The following is a 22,351-nucleotide window of genomic DNA, read 5'->3' as shown; positions in this document are numbered from 1 at the left end:
TCCTGTAGCGTAGCATCTGCGTCATCTGACTACCTCCGTATTGAGTGTGTCACTGGTACTCCCTGCTTTAGTATTTGCTTGTAAGCAGGAATCAGGAGGATATAATTATGGTCAAATTTGCCAAATTGAGGGTGAGGGAGAGCTTTGTATGCATCTTTGTTTGTGGAGTAAAGGTGGTCGAGAGTTTTTACCCCTCTGGTAGAAATTAGGTAAAAAGGATTTAAGTTTGCCTGCATTAAAGTCTCCGGCCACTAGGAGCGCCGCTTCTGGATGAGCATTTTCTTGTTTGCTTATGGCCTTATACAGCTTGTTGAGTGCGGTCTTAGTGCCAGCATCGGTTTGTGGTAGTAAATAGATGGCTACAAATAATTTAAACGAGAACTCTCTTGGTCGATAGTGTCGTCTACAGCTTATCATGAGGCACTCTACCTCAGGCGAGCAATACCATTGTTTAATATTAGAAATCACACACCAGCTATTATTTACAAATAGACACACACCCCCGCCCACCGACTTACCAGACATAGCTTCTCTGTCCTGCCGATGCATGGAATACTCAGCCAGCTCTATAGTATCCGTGGCATCGTTCAGCCACAACTCAGTGAAACATAAGATATTACAGTTTTTAATGTCCCGTTGGTAGGATATTCATAATCGTAGATCCTCCATTTTATTTTCCAGTGATTGCACATTGGCCAATAGTACAGATGGCAGTGGAAGATGTATTCAAGAGTAACAAGTTCCTTTGGTTGTCAGGGAAAATGTATGGAGTAAAAAGTACAGTATTTTATTTAGAATGTAGTGAAGTACAAGTAAAAGTTGTCAAAAATATAAATGGTAAAGTAAAGTACTTTACACCACTGATTTGTGTAATTGGACAGGCTCACAGTAACCCGCATTCCTATCATATATCCTCATATTTTCCACCAGGGGGAACAATTGCTCTAAAAAGTCTCAAGATGACCCTATTCGCCCTTGCTGCTATGAAATTAATTTACAGTCTTTGACCCATTAGCATGACTAGAAAATGATGATTGGAGGGAGACCTGAACACACAAAAAATTCAGCCAGGAACATGAGAAACATAGCCTAGGCTACTTGTTGACTGTTGTATGCATGTCAAGTAATATGAGAACATACATGAGAAATCAGTCATGGCACCAAGATCAATATTAGGTCCATACCTTCTCATCATATTCAAAGACTGCAAGAGGGGATGGCAAGTATAAGACAATAGGCTTCCAGGAGCAAAGGAAAAGAGCGTGTCAGTCCCCTCCCCTTTGGCCACGCACCTGACGTAAGTGATGGTGTCTGTAAAATTAATTTTTATTGTCGCCTAGATAACCTGTACTTGGTTCTGTTTTTTCAATAAATATACCTAACAGGCAACTGACGCGACTCCGGCAACCAAAGTAACTAATCTAGTTTCTTCCACCAGTGTCTCTCCGGTTCACCCGCAGAATGCGGCACATCTTCCACTGAGGTGGAATAGAAACGGTTCCAGGAAATCGATTACTTGTGCCACCCGCTCTTTTCCAGTTGGCAACTGAACGACGGGCTGCGAGGTTGCTTGTGAGTTTGGTTTGGAAGAAGACCTACATTGAAGAGCAACTAAAATGTTTAGGGGAGCTTAGGTTACTTATTGAAAGATTCTGCGAATAGTGAGTATTTGCTATTGATATACTCTTGTTTCCGTTTTTCTTGCTGTAATTGTTGTATACTTAATGTTTCTTCTTTTTATTTTTTTTCCCCCGATGAATTCCAGAAGGCTAAGAGCATTCTTAAACACAGATAGGCTACACTTTTTCACATCAGTTTATATGGATTATCCATTTCAGTACAAATTATTAGTTATAATGGTCTATAAAGCCCCACAGTTGATGTGTCACAATACCCATAAAACGGGAAATAGTTCCAATCGTTTTTCCAACATCCATTTTCCCATAGGGAATTTGTTTTGTGTAGGCTTAACCTGGCGTGACGTTTTGATAACCATTTAAATCTCTCCTGTAAAGGTGACATCAATTTATTCACCTCTATTCATGCTTCAATTCGAAAATGTAGTTTTTATGGGTATTAGGACTCATACTGTGGTACTCCATAGGCCTATATTTTCTGTATTCAGCAATACTCCAACTGTTGGCAATTGCGTATGGGCTAGTCTTGTTGCAATACTGCCAAAATCACTTCGTTGTTATGCCTGGAGGTCTGGATAATGTTGTATTGCAAAAAACGTTTAAATGGTCCTCTGTCTACCAGCTGCAAGATTTGATTGGATGGTACATTTCAAAAACTTTCCCCCCACACGCCTGTTGCAGGGTATGTGTTCTGTTAGTCACTGTATTCGGACCAGGTAGGACACATTTTGTAGGAAGTTGTTCTGTATGCTAGCTAGTTTTCAAAATGGAAGAAAGTATGGACAAACATTTTAATGGTGTTTTGCCAACTAGCTAGCATACATACTGGCGCCGTCATCTTCACGTCGTCTGTCATTTACGCCATCTGGCGGCAGCAGGGGAACATCTGGGCTATTCCACGGTAACGAAAATGGGCCGAAACTCAGATTTTTTCACTGAAAAAAAGTGTGCCAAAGAAAACATTGATTTCAAAGTTTAACACACAACTTCATGCAGAAGGACTACTTTTAACAATTGACACAGACATTTACAAAAACACATTTACTGGAAGAACTGTGCAGATGCATGTTTGGTAACAGAATTTCGGTAAAATCTCCCTCCGTTTTTGAAGCAATGTTTTCCCAAGAAGTCTGTTAAATATCTGCTCTGAATTAAGATTCAAAGATGTCTGCCGAAATAATGGGGTGTCAGCTATGACATGACATCTTGAGTTTGAAAACATCTCCTTTTTGTTATTGAACTACAGTGAAGTAGATTTACACCCGGTAACAGAATTGCGGTAATGGAATTTCATCATGGATCCCTGAACTGTGCTACATAGAAATGCATAATTATGTATATGAATGTCATTCTCTTCATGGCGATGTATCCTAAATAGGTACACAACTGTCAAAATATGCAATATCCTCCTTTGCATATGTGGGTATTATTCTACACACTGGCTATGATTTTAATGAGCTCTGCCTCCAAACAAGACCAAATTTGTTTGGGCCTGACCAACTCTGAACCAATCCTAAATGTTTTATGTTTCACAAGTTTGGACATTACAGTAAAGTAGTTTAGTAGAGTACAGTACATTATAGTGTGCTCAACTCAGTGTGCACTAATATGTACTGTAATGAACTCTATTTTACTGTACAGGACTGTACTGAGCTTTTTTTTTATTTACTGTATTGTACTGTACTCTCCAAACTTGTGAAAAATAGGAGTCTGATTGGAATAGATTAGATCAGGACGTTTAAATTAAAGCTTGTCCGGACTGTTCCAAAAAAACGTCTGTGGACGTTGAAATCCAGGCCAGGGCGGACTGACCTAATTTGAACTACTTTTCAACGTCCATGGACGTCCGGTGTCGGTCGTTTTCTCACTGGGTAAGGATGCTGGTTACAGTAAATGGAGGGCCCAATGGTAGGTGTCAGTAAGAGCTGGGAGAGGTGACATTACCTGGAAAGGGAGGGGTTGTCCAGACTGTTTTCACACTTGCTTTGACCACCAGACGACAGAAAGGGAAACATACAGTGCCTTTGGAAAGTACTCAGACCGCTTGACTTTTTCCAAATTTTTGTTACGTTACATCCTTATTCTAACTGTTTTTTTCCCTCATCAATCTACACACAATAGCCAATAATGACAAAGCTTAAACAGGTTTTTAGACATTTTTGCAGATTTTATTTAAAAAAATACTGATCACATTTTACGTAAGTATTCAGACCCTTTATTCAGTACTTTGTTGAAGCACTTTGGCAGCGATCACAGCCTTGAGTCTTTGGTATGACGCTACAAGCTTGGTACACCTGTATTTGGGGAGTTTGTCCCATTCTTGTGATTGGCGGGGTGCTGCAGAGACTGTTGTCCTTCTGGAAGGTTCTCCTATCTCCACAGATGAACTTTGGAGCTCTGTCAGAGTGACCATTGGGTTCTTAGTCCCTGACCAAGGCCCTTCTCACCCGATTGCTCAGTTTGGTCGGGCGGCCAGCTCTAGGAAGAGTCTCGGTGGTTGCAAACTTCTTCCATTTAAGAATGATGGAGACCACTGTGTTCTTGAGGACCTTCAATGCTGCAGAAATGTTTTGGTACCCTTCCCCAGATATGTGCCTCAAAACAATCTTGTCTCGGAGCTCTACGGACAATTCCTTCGACCTCATGGTTTGGTTTTTGCTCTGACATGCACTGTCAACTGTGGGACCGTATATAGACAGGTGTGTGCCTTCCCAAATCATGTTCAATCAATTTAATCTATATATTTGCGCCCATCTCAGTGAACTAATCCAATGCTGAGGCCTAGACTAAAAGTCAATTTATGCTTGATTTGAAAATGTGGTTGGAGGCTCCATATGTGTGTGACGCAATTGCGGGGCTCCAGAGGCATGCAGAGTCCAAATCGAGCTCTGTACACCATCGCCATACGCTTCCCAAATATTGTAACAATGCGGAGGGCTCTACATAGCTCCTCATTGACATGATTGGTTGACGGTAGGTGGAGGCGGTACATCCTGTAGAAAACACACACTCACTTCCTTGACAACAGCTCTGCACTGATCCATGAAGCACAATAAGTATGAATGCCCTGACTACTGCTAAGGCGATATCACCGTAAATGCTGCATGGCCAATGCAGATGTAGGATTGGCCAAGCGTCCAGATGCACAATGCACTTCTCTTTCCAGAATACGCTTTTCCCGACAATTTGTTGACTTTCATTGTTTCATGACTTCATTGTGTGAATTGTTGGTGTTTTGATTGTTAGTGTAAGAATATGGCGAAGATAAATACACAACGCAGAGACAGAGGATGAGAGGTCAAAAGGATGAGAAGTCAATAGTGTAATAATGATTAAGGGAAAGTGTTTTTTTCTGTAATAGGAAATTATTGATCAATGGTTCAGAGAAATGGAAGGAATAGGTCTTCTGAAATAGGATACTTGTTATTTGGCCATTGGCTAGTTTTATTGCAAGGAATTCTAATTGGTTAACCACAGGCTAGGGCTGGGTTATAAAACTACATGCTGTCCCTTTGTTCGGGGGAGAGAATCACTGGAGAGATCCGCTGGAGAGCATCACGAAGGACAGGGGAGAATGACCATCTACCTCCCCGTATGATTTGTCTTCTTTGAATAAACATTTTTTTCCTCCCCCTGATTTGCTTTGGAGTTTGTGTTATTGAAGCAGTTTTACGGGCGCCCAACCAATTGTGCTATTATGTGTTTTTTTTTGCGTTATTTGTAACTTATTTTGTACATAATGTTTCTGCAACCGTATCTTACTGCAGAAAAGAGCTTCTGGATGTCAGGACAGCGATCACTCACCTCGGATTAGACAACGATTTTTACTTCAATAAGCAGGACGCACAGGACATTCTCCAAACACCCGACAAGGCCAACATCCCAGTTATTTGCAGGAGGAAGAGACGCTGGCACAGAGGACACTGAGCGGGATGCCTCGTTAGGATCCGCCGACGGCGAGTGGGAAAGCTGCCGTTACCGTCAATATTACTCGCTAACGTGCAATCATTGGACAATAAATTACGATCACGAATATCCTACCAACGGGACATCAAAAACTGTAATATCATATGTTTCACTGAATCGTGGCTGAATGACGACATGGATATTCAGCTAGCGGGATATACGCTGCACCGGCAAGATAGAACAGCACACTCCAAGACGAGGGGTGGGGGGGGTGCATAATTGTAAACAACAGCTGGTGCATGAAAATCTAAGGAAGTCTCTAGATTTTGCTCGCCTGAAGTAGAGTATACTGTGATAAACTGCAGACCACACTACTTGCCTAGAGAGTTTTCTAGTCTCTAGTGGCCGGAGAGTTTAATGCAGGGAAACTTAAATCAGTTCTACCTCATTTCTATCAACATGTTAAATGTGCAACCAGAGGGGAAAATATTCTAGATCACCTGTACTCCACACAGAGCCGCGTACAAAGCTCTCCCTCGCCCTCCATTTGGTGAATCCGACTGCAACTCTATCCTCCTGATTCCTGCTTACAAGCCAAAATTAAAGCAGGAAGCACCAGTGACTCAGTCTATAAAAAAAGTGGTCAGATGAAGCAGATGCCAAACTACAGGACTGTTTTGCTATCACAGACTGGAACATGTTCCGGGATTCTTCCGATGGCATTGAGGAGTACACCACATCAGTCACTGGTTTTATCAATAAGTGCATCGAGGACGACGTCCCCACATTGACTGTACGTACATACCCCAACCAGAAGTCATGGATTACAGGCAACATTCGCACTGAGCTAAAGGGTAGAACTGCCGCTTTCAAGGTGCGGGACTCAAACCCGGAAGCTTATAAGAAATCCTGCTATGCCCTGCGACGAACCATCAAACAAGCAAAGCATCAATACAGGGCTAAGATTGAATCATACTACACCGGCTCCGACGCTCGTCTTGTGGCAGGGCTTGCAAACTATTACAGACTACAAAGGGAAGCACAGCCGCAAGCTGCCGACTGACACGAGCCTACCAGACTAAAATAATACAAAGGCAACCTGCCTAAATGACTACAGACCCGTAGCTCTCACATCCGTAGCCATGAAGTGCTTTGAAAGGCTGGTAATGGCTCACATCAACACCATTATCCCATAAATCCTAGACTCACTCCAATTTGCATACCGCCCAAACAGATACACAGATGATGCAGTCTCTATTGCGCTCCATACTGCCCTTTCCCACCTGGACAAAAGGAACACCTATGTGAGAATGCTATTCATTGACTACAGTTCAGCGTTCAACACCATAGTACCCTCAAAGCTCATCAATAAGCTAGTGATGGGACTAAACTGGGACTAAACACCTCCCTCTGCAACTGGATCCTGGACTTCCTGACGGGCTGCCCCCAGGTGGTAGGTAGCAACACATCTGCCATGCTGATCCTCAACACTGGAGCCCCCCAGGGGTGCATGCTCATTCCCCTCCTGTACTGTCTGTTCACCCACGACTGCATGGCCAAACACGACTCCAACACCATCATTAAGTTTGCAGACGACACAACAGTAGCCTGATCACCGACAATGACGAGACAGCCTATAGGGAGGAGGTCAGAGACCTGGCCGGGTGGTGCCAAAATAACAACCTATTCCTCAACATAACCAAGACTAAGGAGATGATTGTGGACTACAGGAAAATGTGGACCGAGTACGCCCCCATTCTCTTCGACGGGGCTGTAGTGGAGCAGGTTGAGAAGTTCCTTGGTGTCCACATCACCAACAAACTAGAATGGTCCAAATTAGAGGTCGACCGGTTAATCGGAATTGCCGATTAATTAGGGCCGATTTCAAGTTTTCATAATAATCGGAAATCAGTATTTTTGGGCGCCGTTTTTTTTTTTTTTTTTTTACACCTTTATTTCATCTTTATTTAACTAGGCAAGTCAGTTAAGAAAACATTCTTATTTTCAATTACGGCCTAGGAACGTGGGTTAACTGCCTCGTTCAGGGGCAGAAAGACAGATTTTCACCTTATCAGCTCGGGGGATCCAATCTTGCAACCTTACAGTCAACTAGTCCAACACAATAACGACCTGCATCTCTCTCGTTGCACTCCACAAGGAGACTGCCTGTTACGCAAATGCAGTAAGCCAAGGTAAGTTGCTAGCTAGCATTAAACTTATCTTTTATAAAATAATCAATCATAATCACTAGTTAACTACACATGGTTGATGATATTACTAGATATTATCTAGCGTGTCCTGTGTTGCATATAAGCTGACTGAGCATACAAGCATACAAGTATCTAAGTATCTGACTGAGCGGTGGTAGGCAGAAGCAGGTGCGTAAACATTCATTCAAACAGCACTTTCGTGCGTTTTGCCAGCAGCTCTTCGTTGTGCATCAAGCATTGCGCTGTTTATGACTTCAAACCTATCAACTCCCAAGATGAGGCTGGTGTGACCGAAGTGAAATGGCTGGCTAGTTAGCACGCGCTAATAGCATTTCAAATTTCACTCGCTCTGAGCCTTGGGGTGGTTGTTTCCCTTGCTCTGCATGGGTAACGCTGCTTCGATGTGGTGGCTGTTGTCGTTGTGTTGCTGGTTCAAGCCCAGGGAGGAGCGAGGAGAGTGACGGAAGCTATACTGTTACACTGGCAATACTAAAGTGCCTAAAAGAACATCCAATAGTCAAAGGTTAATGAAATACAAATGGTATAGAGGGAAATAGTCCTATAATAACTACAACCTAAAACTTCTTACCTGGGAATATTGAAGACTCATGTTAAAAGGAACCACCAGCTTTCATATGTTCTCATGTTCTGAGCAAGGAACTGAAACGTTAGCTTTCTTACATAGCACATATTGGACTTTTACATTCTTCTCCAACACTTTGTTTTTGCATTATTTAAACCAAATCGAACATGTTTCAATATCTACTTGAGGCTAAATTTATTTTATTGATGTATTATATTAAGTTAAAATAAGTGTTAATTCAGTATTGCTGTAATTGTCATTATTACAAATACATTTTTTATTTTATTTTAAATCTTTTAATCGGCCGATTAATCGGTATCGGCTTTTTTGGTCCTCCAATTATCGGTATCGGCGTTGAAAAATCATAATCGGTCGACCTCTAGTCCAAACACACGAAGACAGTCATGAAGAGGGCACGACTAAGCCTATTCCCCCTCTGGAAACTAAAAAGATTTGGCACTTGTTGTTATCCTCAAAAGGTTCTACACCTGCAACATCGAGAGCATCCTGACTGGTTGCATCACTGCCTGGTACAGCAATTGCTCGGTCTCCGACCGTAAGGCACTATAGAGGGTAGTGCGTACGGCCCAGTACATCACTGGGGCTAAGTTGCCTGCCTTCCAGGACCTCTACACCAGGCAGTGTCAGAGGAAGGCCCTAAAAATTATCAAAGACCCCAGCCACCCCAGTCATAGACTGTTCTCTCTACTACCGCATGGCAAGCGGTACCAGAGTGCCAAGTCTAGGACAAAAAGGCTTCTCAACAGTTTTTACCCCCAAGCCATAAGACTCCTGAACAGGTAATCAAATGGCTACCAGGACGATTTTCACTGTGTGCCCCCCCCCCCCCCAACCCCTCTTTTACGCTGCTGCTACTCTGTTTATCATATATGCATAGTCACTTTAACTATACATTCATGTACATACTACCTCAATTGGGCTGACCAACCGGTGTCTGTATATAGCCTCGCTACTGTTATTTTTCACTCTCTGTTTACTGTTGTTTTTATTTCTTTACTTACCTATTGTTCACCTAATACCTTTTTTTGCGCTATTGGTTAGAGCCTGTAAGTAAGCATTTCACTGTAAGGTCTACAGTTGTATTTGGCGCACGTGACACGTGACAAACTTTGATTTGATTTGAAACGTTTGGACACACTGACTCATTCAAGGGTTTTTATTTAGACTATTTTCTACATTGTAGAATAATAGTGAAGACATCAAAACTATGAAATAACACATGTAGTAACCAAAAAAGTGTTAAACAAATCAAAATATATTTTATATTTGAGATTCTTCAAAGTAGCCACCCTTTGCCTTGATGACGGCTTTGCACACTCTTGGTCTTTTGGACTGTCTATGCTTGTGTTATTTGATCACGTCAATAAAACAATGTCTAAGAATAACAGTAGGATTCACAGCTTTTTCTCCCAATTTTGTGATTACGATCTTGTTTCATCGCTGCATCTCCCCAACGGGCTCGGGAGAGGTGAAGGTCGTGTTATGCGTCCTCCAAAACATGACCAGCCAAACTTTTATTTTTTATTTTATTTTTTTACTATTTGCAGTCAAAACTATGACATAACACATGGAAGCATGTAGTAACCAAAAAAGTGTTAAACAAATCAAAATACATTTTAGATCCCTTTTAGATCCCTTTGCCTTTAAATCAGCTTTGCCTAGAGTGTGCAATCTCTCAACCAGCTTCCTGAGGAATGCTTTTCCAACAGTCTTGAAGGAGTTCCCACATATGCTGAGCACTTGTTGGCTGCTTTTCATTCACTCTGCGGTCCAACTATTCCCAAACCCTCTCAATTGGGTCCTGTTGAAAAACAAAATGATAGTCCTGCTATGCGCAAACCTGGATGGGATGGCGTATCGCTGCAGAATGTGGTCGTAGCCATGCTGGTTAAGTGTGCCTTAAATTCTGAATAAATCACTGACAGTGTCACCAGCAAAGCACCTTCACACCATCACACCTCTTCCTCCATGCTTTACGGTGGGAACCACACATGCAGAGATCATCTGTTCACCTATTTTACGTCTCACAAAGACACTGCGGTTGGAACCAAAAATCTCAAATTTGAACTCATTAGACCAAAGGACAGATTTCCATTGCTCGTGTTTCGTGGCCCAAGCAAGTCTCTTCTTATTGGTGTCCTTTTAGTAGTGGTTTCTTTACAGCACTTCGACCATGAAGGCCTGTCAGTCTTCTCTGAACAGTTGATGTTGAGATCTGTCTGTGACTTGAACTCTGCATTTATTTGGGCTGCAATCTGAGGTGCAGTGAACTCTAGTGAATTTATCCTCTGCAGCAGAGGTAACTCTGGGTCTTCCTTTCCTGTGGCCGTCCTCTTTGGAGCTAGTTTCATCATAGCACTTGATGGGTTTTGCGACTCCACTTAAAGAAACCCTTCAAAGTTCTTGAAATGTTTCGCATTGACTGACCATGTCTTAAAGTAATGACGGACTGTTGTTTCTCTTTGCTTATTTGAGCTGTTCTTGCCATAATATGGACTTGGTATTTTAAATCAAATCAAATGTATTTATATAGCCCTTCGTACATCAACTGATATCTCAAAGTGCTGTACAGAAACTTTGCCTAAAACCCCAAACAGCAAGCAATGCAGGTGTAGAAGCACTGGGGCTAGGAAAAACTCCCTAGAAAGGCCAAAACCTAGGAAGAAACCTAGAGAGGAACCAGGCTATGAGGGGTGGCCAGTCCTCTTCTGGCTGTGCCGGGTGGAGATTATAACAGAACATGGCCAAGATGTTCAAATGTTCATAAATGACCAGCATGGTCAAATAATAATAATCACAGTAGGTGTCGGGTGCAGCAAGTCAGCATCTCAGGAGTAAATGTCAGTTGGCTTTTCATAGCCGGTCATTAAAAGTATCTCTACCACTCCTGCTGTCTCTAGAGAGTTGAAAACAGAAGGTCTGGGACAGGTAGCACGTCCGGTGAACAGGTCAGGATTCCATAGCCGCAGGCAGAACAGTTGAAACTGGAGCAGCAGCACGGCCAGGTGGATTGGGGACAAATAGTGCTTTCTTCTGTATTCCACAAATTAACTTTTAACAATGCACACCTGTTAATTGAAATGCATTCCAGGTGACTACCTCATGAATCTGGTTGAGAGGATGCCAAGAGTGTGCAAAGCTGCCATCAAGGCAAGATGACAGAATCTCAAATATAAAATATATTTTGATTTTACACCTTTGGTTACTACATGATTCCATATGTGTTATTTCATAGTCTTGATGTCTTCACTATTAAAAATAGCTTAAAAAATATATTTTAAAAACTTAAATGCGTAGGTTTGTCCAAACCTTTGACTGTCTGCCCTGGGCCTTTAAGTCTCTGAAAAACATTTTTGTGCTGGCTTAATTGATTAGAGGGCTTGTGGTTCAGAGGTCATTTAGAGCCTGAACAAGTGGCAAGTGTGTTGTGCTGTGCGCCATCATTCAACACTCGTCTAAGCAGTAGTTCAACCAGTCTTTCTTACCTCGTTTTCAAGTTCCTTTTTTTCCCTCTTGCTCTCTCTCAACGTATTTTTTTGTACAGTACTGTACAGTACTTCAGTCTTTCTCTCCCTTTGTCTCATTCACCTCTTGTATTTCTAAATAAAAATGTCAATGACTATTTTCTCCTTTAAAACCTCTTCACAAGGAGTGAAACCTCCAGTCTGTAGAGGGCATCAACAGGAGATGACACATTCTTAATGACTGATTGGTCACTTTTCCTCATGTCAACCTCTTAACCTACAACTATTGTCTGAGCTCAAAGGGGGGGGGAAGTAAAACTGAAAGTGAGGGTCATTTTTCCTACTATTACTCATGACAAGACCTTATTTCCTTACTTTCTTTATTAAGGCAATTTCTAATCGTAAACATCTGAATAAGTGTAAGAAGCTGTGTGGGAAATCCTGGGGGTTTCCACAATGCTAACGTGGTACTTTATATCCTCTCATCTCACTTTATTTCTCGCCTCTCTTCCTTCCTCAACAGGTGCCAAGATGTCCAATGAGGTTGATGCGGGGGACTATGGGCCAATGAAACGGCTCAGTACCATGTTTTCAACCTTCCAGGATAAGTTCCACAGAGACCGTGAGTGTTTTTCTTTCGAAGTGGGCCCGTTCCATTTTGGGCCTTTTGGTGAAATGGAACTGAGCCAAAGGGTGTATAGGACATACATTAGACGTCATTGGAAAAGGTTAATCACAAATCTCTACACGAACATACAGTAAGAGGCAAGCATGAATCATCGTGATCATGAGCTAAACATGCCTGTCAAGCAGACACAACGACTGCTTTGTTCGCTCTCACTTCGGGCCTAACACATTGGATTCCTAAAACACAAAACGACACCTCCTTATAAACACACATTTTTTATCCCTCCAGAAATTCACTTAGACTAATCCTGGAGATATGGGAGCAATTCAGATGGTCTTTTAAGAGAGGTAGCCAGGATAAAGCTGGACCCTGCTGGATATTTTCTATCATGTACTTTTAGACATGATTTAGTATTAAAAAAAGACACAGCTCCTGGTATTTGACAGTGCATATCATCTGCTGTGGCAAGTCATCAGGGACACCGTTATGTCAGTGACCATCTAGCTTACTGCTTGTATTGGGGCTTAACTGGTGTTACCATGGTGATCACATGGTAGACTAGCAGAAGTATTTGCTTGTTTTGCAGAAAGCAGCACAGTCACACCTGAACTGTCACACAACTGTCACTGGTGGGTAACAAGTAACAAGGGGAATTGTCACATTGTCATTTGAACAAATCCTCATTCTAAGGCTTTCACTGGCATCTTCTACCCCACAGGCCAAAACCACCTTTATGTAAGACTGATGCCGTTGTCAGTGGCACTTCCTGCTATCATTTCTCTGTGTTTGTTTCTCCTCTTGTGGTTTCTGTTGGTTTACACACAGTTCCTCTTAGCTCTTTAGCTTCCTTTGGAGTGTTCTTTTTATAAAATAAAATAAAAACATGTTTTCCCACTTTTTTCTCCCAATTTTGTGAATACGATCTTGTTTCATCGCTGCAACTCCCCAACGGGCTCGGGAGAGGTGAAGATCGAGTCAAGCGTCATCCGAAACATGACCCGTCAGACTGCGCTTCTTAACATCTGCTCGTTTAATCCCGTAAGCCAGCTGCACCAATGTGTCGAAGGAAACACCGTTCAATTGACGACCGAAGTCAGCCTGCAGGTGGCCGGCCCACCACAAGGAGTTGCTAGAGTGCGATGAGCCAAGTAAAGTCCCTCCGGCCAACTCTCCTAACCCGGACGTTGCTGGGCCAATTGTGCGCCGCCCTATGGGACTCCCGGTCACGGCCGGTAATGACAGAACCTGGGTGACGCCGGCTGCTGTGCTCTGGTTAGGCTGCTGTGCCACTCGGGAGGCCTTAAGTATTTTGTTTTAATCTATAAATCATTGTATAAGCATCCGCCTAAACTAGTATAGCGCTGAATCCTAACTTAAATATTCACTCACATCTTCCATGGTCATCAATGCATGATATATAGCAAATTACTTTGGCCTACTGGACTAGCAGAATACCAAAATAAAATGATTCTGTTCCAAGCCATGTGGAGTTTGGAACAAAAACTATTTCATGGTCCTCCTAGACCATTTATGAGAACCACCATTCCAAGCCACAGTTGACTGTCCCTCTCTGTCTGTGTTTTAGGGAGTGATAGGGATTTGACCCTGCCTCAGCCTACTGCCCCAGCCCTCGCGGTGACCTCTTTCTTTGAGTACCTGGTGGTGGTCAGCTTAGGGAAGAAGAGGGGGCAAGGGACGTATGAACCCCAGATCACATATCAGTTTCCCAAGGTCAGACCGACACTGACTTAATACACACACACACACACACACACATAGTGAGCACCACTCTAAAATGTGTGTGTGTTGTAGCTTGCTAATATGGAGCTCTCACAGAGAGAGGAAGAAGAGAAGTCCCTGAAAGCCATCCTCCTTTTCTGTTTCCCAGAGGGGGTCAACTGGGCCCCCCTCACTGAATACCCCAGGTACGTGCCACCTCTCATATTCTCTCCACCTGTCACTGTCCTCATCTCTCTTTCTCTGTGCTCGTCTCTTTGTTTCTGCCCCCCCACCATACTGATTGTTTTCTCTCACGTTCAGAGTCACACTTGGCTGAAAATATATCTGTGTGTGTATGTGTTGTTCGTGTGCAAAGTTTGCAAACTGCAAAGCATCATATCTAGCAAACAACTTCACTTTGACCCAGAAAGCAGAGGCATCTCTCTGTCTGTTCTATTCATCTGCCAGAGAACAGGTTTGAATAGAGAGGAGAGACTAATTTGTACAGCCAGAAGAAATGGCTGTATTATTTTCATTACAATGGATCCCTTCTTTAAGCCAGTCAGTGCTTCCTCTATGATTCTGTTCCTCCACCTGGACGCCAATGCAAATCAGTCTCCAGGTTACCTACTGTCATTAACTCTACAATCTGTTGTTACCGCTCTTCTCTCTCCATTTCCTTGCTTTCCTGTCTGGCTCCACTGACTAGCAGGATGTTCGATAGGGAAGCAGGAACCTTCCACTATAAGATGGGGGGGGGGGGGGGGGGGGGGGAAGAGACCTTTGTTCTGTGTGGTCTCGTTTTCTTTATCCTACGTTCTCTTTTGGAAAACAGTTTTGGTTGAAGATGGATATAACACATGTTGATAGAGTAGATGCAGGTTCACTTTGCTAATCTGTTTCTCCCTCCCTCTCTCTCTATGCTCTCTCTTTCTGCAGTGAGACCTTCTCCTTTGTTCTGACGGAGGTCGACGGCAGTAGGAGGAATGGCTACTGCAGGAGGTTACTGGTAAATAGATCATCCATGGTGTGATTCTCATGATAGCACATGAGAATAATCTCTGGTATTGTGTTTTCTTGTTTCTCACGAACATGATGTCGTTGACTGTTTTCTTACAGCCCCATGGCAAAGGGGCGCGGGCTCCGGAGGCCTATTGCATCATCAGCCGGGTGGCCTGCTTTGGACTCTTTTCTAAGGTGAGCGTGGTGGCCAATGTAACACACACACATGCATTTGCAGACGCATGCACACACACTCGCACACCTACACAGACACTGAGAGTGTTGAACTGATGGTCTCATTCCGCAAGGATGTCTTCTAATCCTTACAGTAGATTATCTTTGCTGAGGCAGGTAAGGAGTCTATTTGTTGTCAGCAGTTTGTCTGTGTATTTATGTGGGCGTCTGAGTGCGTCTACTTGGGTGCACTGCACAGAAGTGTGTGTGTGTGCGTGAGAGGAAGATAAACCGTCTGTTTTTAGTTTTGCCCTCATAATCTTTTGCTCAGACACAGGGAGATATGATTTCCCTACTTTATTAGGCTCCAAAGGTACCTGATAGTCTGTTTATGATAAACGACTTATAACTATTTACAACCTGAGAGACACTCATCTACCTACACACACACACACACACACACACACACACACACAAACTTAGATGACAACCTTATCAGCTAGATGAGTAATATAAAGCATTGATCATAAGTCTGATTTGCAATACACTTAAACCTGATGGTACATTCTAAATGGTATGCTTAATATTGAGGCCTGTCTTCCCGCAACAGAGCGCTACTATGGTTTTAATGGTTATTTATAATTCTATATCTATGTGTGCTTCAGATCTTTGATGAGGTGGAGAAGCGCCGGCAGATCTCTATGGCGATGATCTATCCATTCATGCAAAGCCTGAGGGAGGCGCCGTTCCCTGCTCCTGGAAACACTGTCAAGATCAAGAGCTTCATTCCAGAGTCTGGAACAGAGGTATGGAGTATCGATACACACACAAATCAAATTCAAATCAAATTTATTTATATAGCCCTTCGTACATCAGCTGATGTCTCAAAGTGCTGTACAGAAACCCAGCCTAAAACCCCAAACAGCAAGCAATGCAGGTGTAGAAGCACGGTGGCTAGGAAAAACTCCCTAGAAACGCCAAAATCTAGGAAGAAACCTAGAGAGGAACCAGGCTATGGTTCACACACATACACACACACACACCAAGGTTGTTAAAATGTTTTTTATATTTGTTTTTATTTCTATTAGTTTTAAGATAGTTTTCAGATCCCCTTTACTACATTTAATTTATTTAAAGTTTTATAAAAACATTTCAATTGTTTAGTGTTAGTGACAGAAAGTAGCAAATGCCTGGGAGCAGTGGAGGTTGCTGAGGGGAGGACGGCTCATAATAATGGCTGGAAGGGAGCAAATGGAATGGCATCAAACCATGTGATGCCATTCCACTGGTTTTGCTCCAGCCATTCCCATGAGCCCGTCCTCCCCAATTTAAGGTGCCACCAACCTCCTGTGCCTGGGAGGCTGGGAGACATTTATGTGAGACTCTTGTGTTTTTTAATGTCACTTCTTGCCACTTGGTAGCAGTAATACATAGTGACGGGTCAGGTCATAGGTTAGGTTTAAAGGTAGACTCAGTGAGATGATGTAGATGCACAAAGTTAACAGTAGGTTGGAAGGTTTGACTGCGGTCAACTATAGGTTTCTGCAGTTGCTCTTCACTAATGTCATCCTGAAGCCATCGCCTGCATTGTGGGAGGCTGTATTATCAACCAGTCATTAGGATGTTTTTGTTTGACCCACGCGAACAAAGACATGATTGAAACAGGAGCCAATTTGCCGCAATTTATGGATACATACAAATAAATTTGATATTTAAGGCTCTCATTCATTTATTTTACAATGCACATTATATCATGTCAGTACAGCGTGTATCACAGGGGTTAGATACATGTTTATTTCGACATTTCTAAAGACGATGGCAACACTGCCATGTTGATCCGAGCCTGGCTGTTGGAAAACCACATTTCGGCGATCGCCGATGCACCTCCTCCAATTTCACTCCTTGACTTTTGCATACAGTCTGCTGCTTTAACCTTACCACCCTAACACACCCAATATCTGCTCATGACAAACGGCTACCATTTTTTTTTAAATGATCTAATATCATTCTCAATGTGACCTGCCAGATTCAGAAGGTTGAAAACCCCATTAGAAAAAAATATATACACAGGGACACTTGGAAGTAGATCTTAACTGTTAATTTAACTGGAGAGGTTCCAACAAACTTGATGCACCATAGTACACGTCTGTCAGGAGCTCTATTGGGGCAGTCTCGTTAGATCTCTTATATACTGCTTACAGGCATGTTACAAAGGCATGATTTAGCTTAGTCATCATTCATCATTAAAGTTAGGTTCATGCATGTGACAGACCAGTACCTCACAAGGCTTCTTCTCTCCAAGCTGAGACCTTGAAAATGAGATTTTTTCATTAAATTGCAGATACTGATAGTCAGTCACTTGTATGAACACAGAAATTGGTTATTAGAAAAGCACAAACAGAATGGCACAATCAGAGTGCGGGAGAGCTTCAGGTAAAGCGTTAGGACCTTCATCCTAGATTACGGCACTAAGATACAGACACACAAACGTATACACACACTGAAGACCTGCTGTCGCTCTGCCCCTGGCCTGTGCGTCTCCAGATCATCAGTTTGACGAGGCCGTTGGACTCATGGTTGGAGCATGTGGATTTCCGGACACTGTTCCACTGTCTCACAAATGAGGAGGTGCTGAAGGTGTTTGCGTCCACCGTGCTTGAACGACGAATCATCTTCATGGCTGAAGAACTCAGGTACAACCCTAACCCCTACCCTAATCCTAACCCCAAAAAGGACATCACTGAGCCTGGGTTGTCTGGGACATGGGCAGGCCTGTTGTCTGCATGTTGAATGGATGTGAAGTTTGTACCTGCTTCCCCTCCTACAGTACCCTGTCTCAGGTGCTGCATGCAGTTGCGGCGCTGCTCTACCCGTTCACATGGCAACACACCTTCATCTCCATCGTTCCCTCAGTGCTGATTGATGTCGTCATGGCACCCACTCCCTACCTACTTGGTGTCCAAAGGAGCAAACTGGATGACGTCACCGACCAGAGTGATGTGAGTGTGTGTTCTGTGTCTGGCAGAGCAGAATAATGTGTTTGTGTATATGTCAGCTTAAAAAAAACACTGTGATGATGAGTTGTTTGTTGGGGAAAAAAGCCAGAATTGCCATTTTTATTTTTCCCAATAGGTTTCAAGGGATGCTTTGGGATTTTGGCAATGAAACCCTTTATCTACCTCCCCAGAGTCAGAGGAACTCATTAATACCATTTTTATGTCTCTGCATCCAATATGAACAAAGTTAGAGGTTGTTTCGTGAGCCAATGCTAACCAAAGTTAGCACAGTGACTGGAAATCTATGGTATCTACTAGCATGCTAGCAGTTACCATAACCTTCCAATCATTGTGCTAACGCTAGCTACTTCCTTCAAACTACACGCAGAGATATAAAAATGTTATCCGTGGGTTCATCTGACTCTGGGGAAGTAGATGCTGAAGTATGCCTTTTAAGGGCAGTTGTTGAGTGCCGTGAACAATCAGTTGTTTTACTGTCTGTTTACTGGTGTGTTTGGGTTAAGGCATTCTGGCTTCTACACTGTGTTACAGGCTGCAGATGGAAGCTATCCAGTGACACTCGTTAAGCAACTACTAACACGATTACAGTCTATGGAAAACACACACACTCGCTGGTTATCTCCAACCTGAAGATTTATGTTTGTCTATTTATTTGTGTGTGTGTGTCCTCTCTCTCTCCCCACACATGCAGATCTGTCTTAATGTGTGTTATTCTGTCTTACAAACAGATGCTCATTGTGGATCTGACAGAAGGAGCAGAGAAAACCTTCATAACCTGTGTAAGTATTGCATGTGCCGTATTTCCCCCCTCGGGTTCAGAAACAAACATACAGAAATAATCATAACACAATCATATCAGTAAACTAGTATCACTCCTCACATGATTCTCATTTTGTATTGTGTGTGTGTGTGTGTGTGTGTGTGTGTGTGTGTGTGTGTGTGTGTGTGTGTGTGCAGTTCAGACCAGTTCTATTCAATGTTTTTCTCTCTCTCTGGCCAAATGTGTGTGTGTTCTCAGAAATTCCTAAACATTACCGCTGGTCTGACAACAACCTCTCAGGTTCCTGTCTGTGTGTGTATCCTCTCTCTCTGGCACAGATAGGAGATGAGAGCACCATCCTACCAGAGAAACTACAGGAGGAGCTTCTCCAGGCCTTGTGTTGCAGAAGAGACAACTCCAGTGAGTGGACCCGTCCTCCATTTTGTTATGACGACGTAGATACCTGATGACTAGGGCCAAACACAATCTGAGGGAATTTGTACTATCAACACATCCAGGGATTTCACTCTTGTTTATTGGGCTGAAATGGCTTTTTAAGAGGTTCCAGTAAACAGTTAAGGGTCTCACAGGTCACACCAAATAAGGATCTCCCGTTCGTCTACCGATCGTTCAGCGCGCTGTTGACCTCTGACTGCCGACATTTCCGTGCTACAGGTAAAATCGGTTTGCGCTTGGTTCACAAGTACTCTCAGCTGGCAAACACTATTGGTAAAGAGTGACTCAGACTTTAATTCGATTTCAGCTAAGACTGACAAATCGAACCATATAAGTTAGCGTCACGGTCCATACAAACCCAATAATAGAACTGAGATCCTCTGTGAAGAATGAGTGAAAAAGAATATGGATGTGCAACGAAATGGGCTTCATGATTGCTGTAATAGAAATATACATATCTCGCACAGGGTTGGAGTAATGGATTTGTAAGGGATTACAGAAAAACGGTAACTGTAATCAGTTACGGTACCAGAAATAATATTGTAATCAGATTCTTTGGAAAAACTAGATTCCTTTTTAAATTCAGAAAGGATGTTTTCTCAATGACATTCAAATCAGTATTAAAAAATGTTTTATTTATTTAGAATTTTTACCCCTTTTTCTCCCCAATTTCGTGGTATCCAATTGTTGTAGTAGCTACTATCTTGTCTCATCGCTACAACTCCCGTACGGGCTCGGGAGAGACGAAGGTTGAAAGTCATGCATCCTCCAATACACAACCCAACCAAGCCGCACTGCTTCTTAACACAGAAGATCCAACCCGGAAGCCAGCCGCACCAGTGTGTCGGAGGAAACACAGTGCACCTGGCAACCTTGGTTAGCGCGCACTGCGCCCCGCCCGTCACTGGTGCGCGATGAGACAAAGACATCCCTACCGACCAATCCCTCCCTAACCCGGACGACGCTAGGCCAATTGTGCGTCGCCCCGGTTACGACAGAGCCTGGGCGCGAACCCAGGGACTCTGATGGCACAGCGGGCGCTGCAGTACAGCGCCCTTAACCACTGCGCCACCCGGGAGGCTGAAAAATATTTTTTGGTCCACCCTCAGGTGTCTCATGTCTGACCACAAGTCAGAGACCACTATGATGACACACCAAATGTGTATGATGGATCGCGGGAAAAGAGCAGGAATAGGCTTTTGTGGGCTACAGTCCAAGCTATGTCTTCCAATGGTGCGACTGATGTCATCCAAAGATTTTCCAACCTGAAAAAACGCTTGGAGGTAAGGATGAGAGCAGTGGTGTCGTCTATGGCGATACGGATATCACTAATTATTGATATCTACATGTTGTGAATCACACTGCTACTCTCTGATTTAGCTATTTGCGCCTTACGGATTATGGTTGTTGTGGATGGCTGTTCAGAAATCTAAATGTGTATTTGAACCCAATAATGGTTGAATTCAAGAAGTTTAAGCTGTTTATCAATCATTGTTTTTGAAACCAGTGGACAGCCAGTGCGCTCAACAGCTGCATAGGGTGGAATAAAATCTCAATCTAATTCATGCTGATGAAAAACAAATACGTTCGTAGAACTAATGGACACATGCTCAAACTTGCACACTTTTGATAGACTTAAAAGGGGCAATCTGTAGTTGCTATTGTCACAGCTTATTTCCTCCTCTTCGTCTGAAGAGTGCAGCGTGGTAAGTGTCCATAGTTGTTTTTAATGAATAAACCAAAACAAAAACCGAAACGGGAATAACCGAAACAGTAACGTGTGGTGAAACAGACACGGAATCAATCACCCACAGAATATGGCTGCCTAAATATGGTTCCCAATCAGAGACAACGATAGACAGCTGCCTCTAATTGAGAACCAATCTAGGCAACCATAGACATACAATATACCTAGAAAGGAAACAGCCCCATAAACATACAAAACCCCTAGACCAGACAAAAACACATACATCACCCGTTGTCACACCCTGACCTAACCAAAATAACATGGAAAACAAAGAATACTAAGGTCAGGGTGTGACAGTTATATCCATTTTTGGACTTATAAATCATATTAATGTAAAAATATTATATGTAGTAGAAAGCGATGGGTTAGACGAAGCCTACACAACCAACCAATAAAGTAAAATATAACATCCATATATGGCCAGCTATGTAAACTTTTACATTGATTTATCCTGCAATAGATGTCATTCAATTGGTAACATCCATTTTTGTCGTCTTCTAATACCTCTTAAGGGGAAAGTAATCTAAAAGTAAATTAAAGCAATCAGATTACGTTACTGAGTTTGGGTAATCCAAAAAATACGCTACTGATTACAATTTTGGACAGGTAACTAGTAACTCAATCAAAATCAATCAATCAAATTTATTTTATATAGCCCTTCGTACATCAGCTGATATCTCAAAGTGCTGTACAGAAACCCAGCCTAAAACCCCAAACAGCAAGCAATGCAGGTGAAGAAGCACGGTGGCTAGGAAAAACTCCCTAGAAAGGCCAAAACCTAGGAAGAAACCTAGAGAGGAACCAGGCTATGTGGGGTGGCCAGTCCTCTTCTGGCTGTGCCGGGTGGAGATTATAACAAAACATGGTCAAGATGTTCAAATGTTCATAAATGACCAGCATGGTCGAATAATAATAAGGCAGAATAGTTGAAACTGGAGCAGCAGCACAGTCAGGTGGACTGGGGACAGCAAGCAGTCATCATGTCAGGTATTCCTGGGGCATGGTCCTAGGGCTCAGGTCCTCCGAG

General features: G+C 42.9%; 1 protein-coding gene across 3 annotated transcripts in view; it reads left to right on the top strand.

The window, feature by feature from the left end:
* The first annotated feature begins 1,213 nt into the window (after positions 1-1,213).
* The window catches only part of LOC118936271 (DENN domain-containing protein 2D-like), a 32,111-nt gene continuing 10,973 nt past the window's right edge, over positions 1,214-22,351 (top strand). The window contains exons 1-12 of one of the 3 annotated variants that reach the window (XM_036950043.1): positions 1,214-1,297; positions 1,439-1,661; positions 12,345-12,443; positions 14,035-14,180; positions 14,262-14,374; positions 15,108-15,177; positions 15,288-15,365; positions 16,010-16,150; positions 17,889-18,037; positions 18,172-18,343; positions 19,090-19,140; positions 19,460-19,541. In XM_036950043.1, coding sequence (XP_036805938.1) covers positions 12,353-12,443; positions 14,035-14,180; positions 14,262-14,374; positions 15,108-15,177; positions 15,288-15,365; positions 16,010-16,150; positions 17,889-18,037; positions 18,172-18,343; positions 19,090-19,140; positions 19,460-19,541 — 1,093 coding nt within the window. In that variant the 5' untranslated portion in view covers positions 1,214-1,297; positions 1,439-1,661; positions 12,345-12,352. Of the gene's footprint in view, positions 1,298-1,319; positions 1,662-12,344; positions 12,444-13,035; positions 14,181-14,261; positions 14,375-15,107; positions 15,178-15,287; positions 15,366-16,009; positions 16,151-17,888; positions 18,038-18,171; positions 18,344-19,089; positions 19,141-19,459; positions 19,542-22,351 lie in introns of those variants that run through there. The other 2 variants (XM_036950042.1, XM_036950044.1) reach the window with 2 other exon arrangements.

This window comes from Oncorhynchus mykiss, chromosome 17, assembly GCF_013265735.2.
Source record: "Oncorhynchus mykiss isolate Arlee chromosome 17, USDA_OmykA_1.1, whole genome shotgun sequence".
Lineage (NCBI taxonomy): Eukaryota > Metazoa > Chordata > Actinopteri > Salmoniformes > Salmonidae > Oncorhynchus > Oncorhynchus mykiss.
This window is presented reverse-complemented; position numbering and strand designations above follow the sequence as displayed.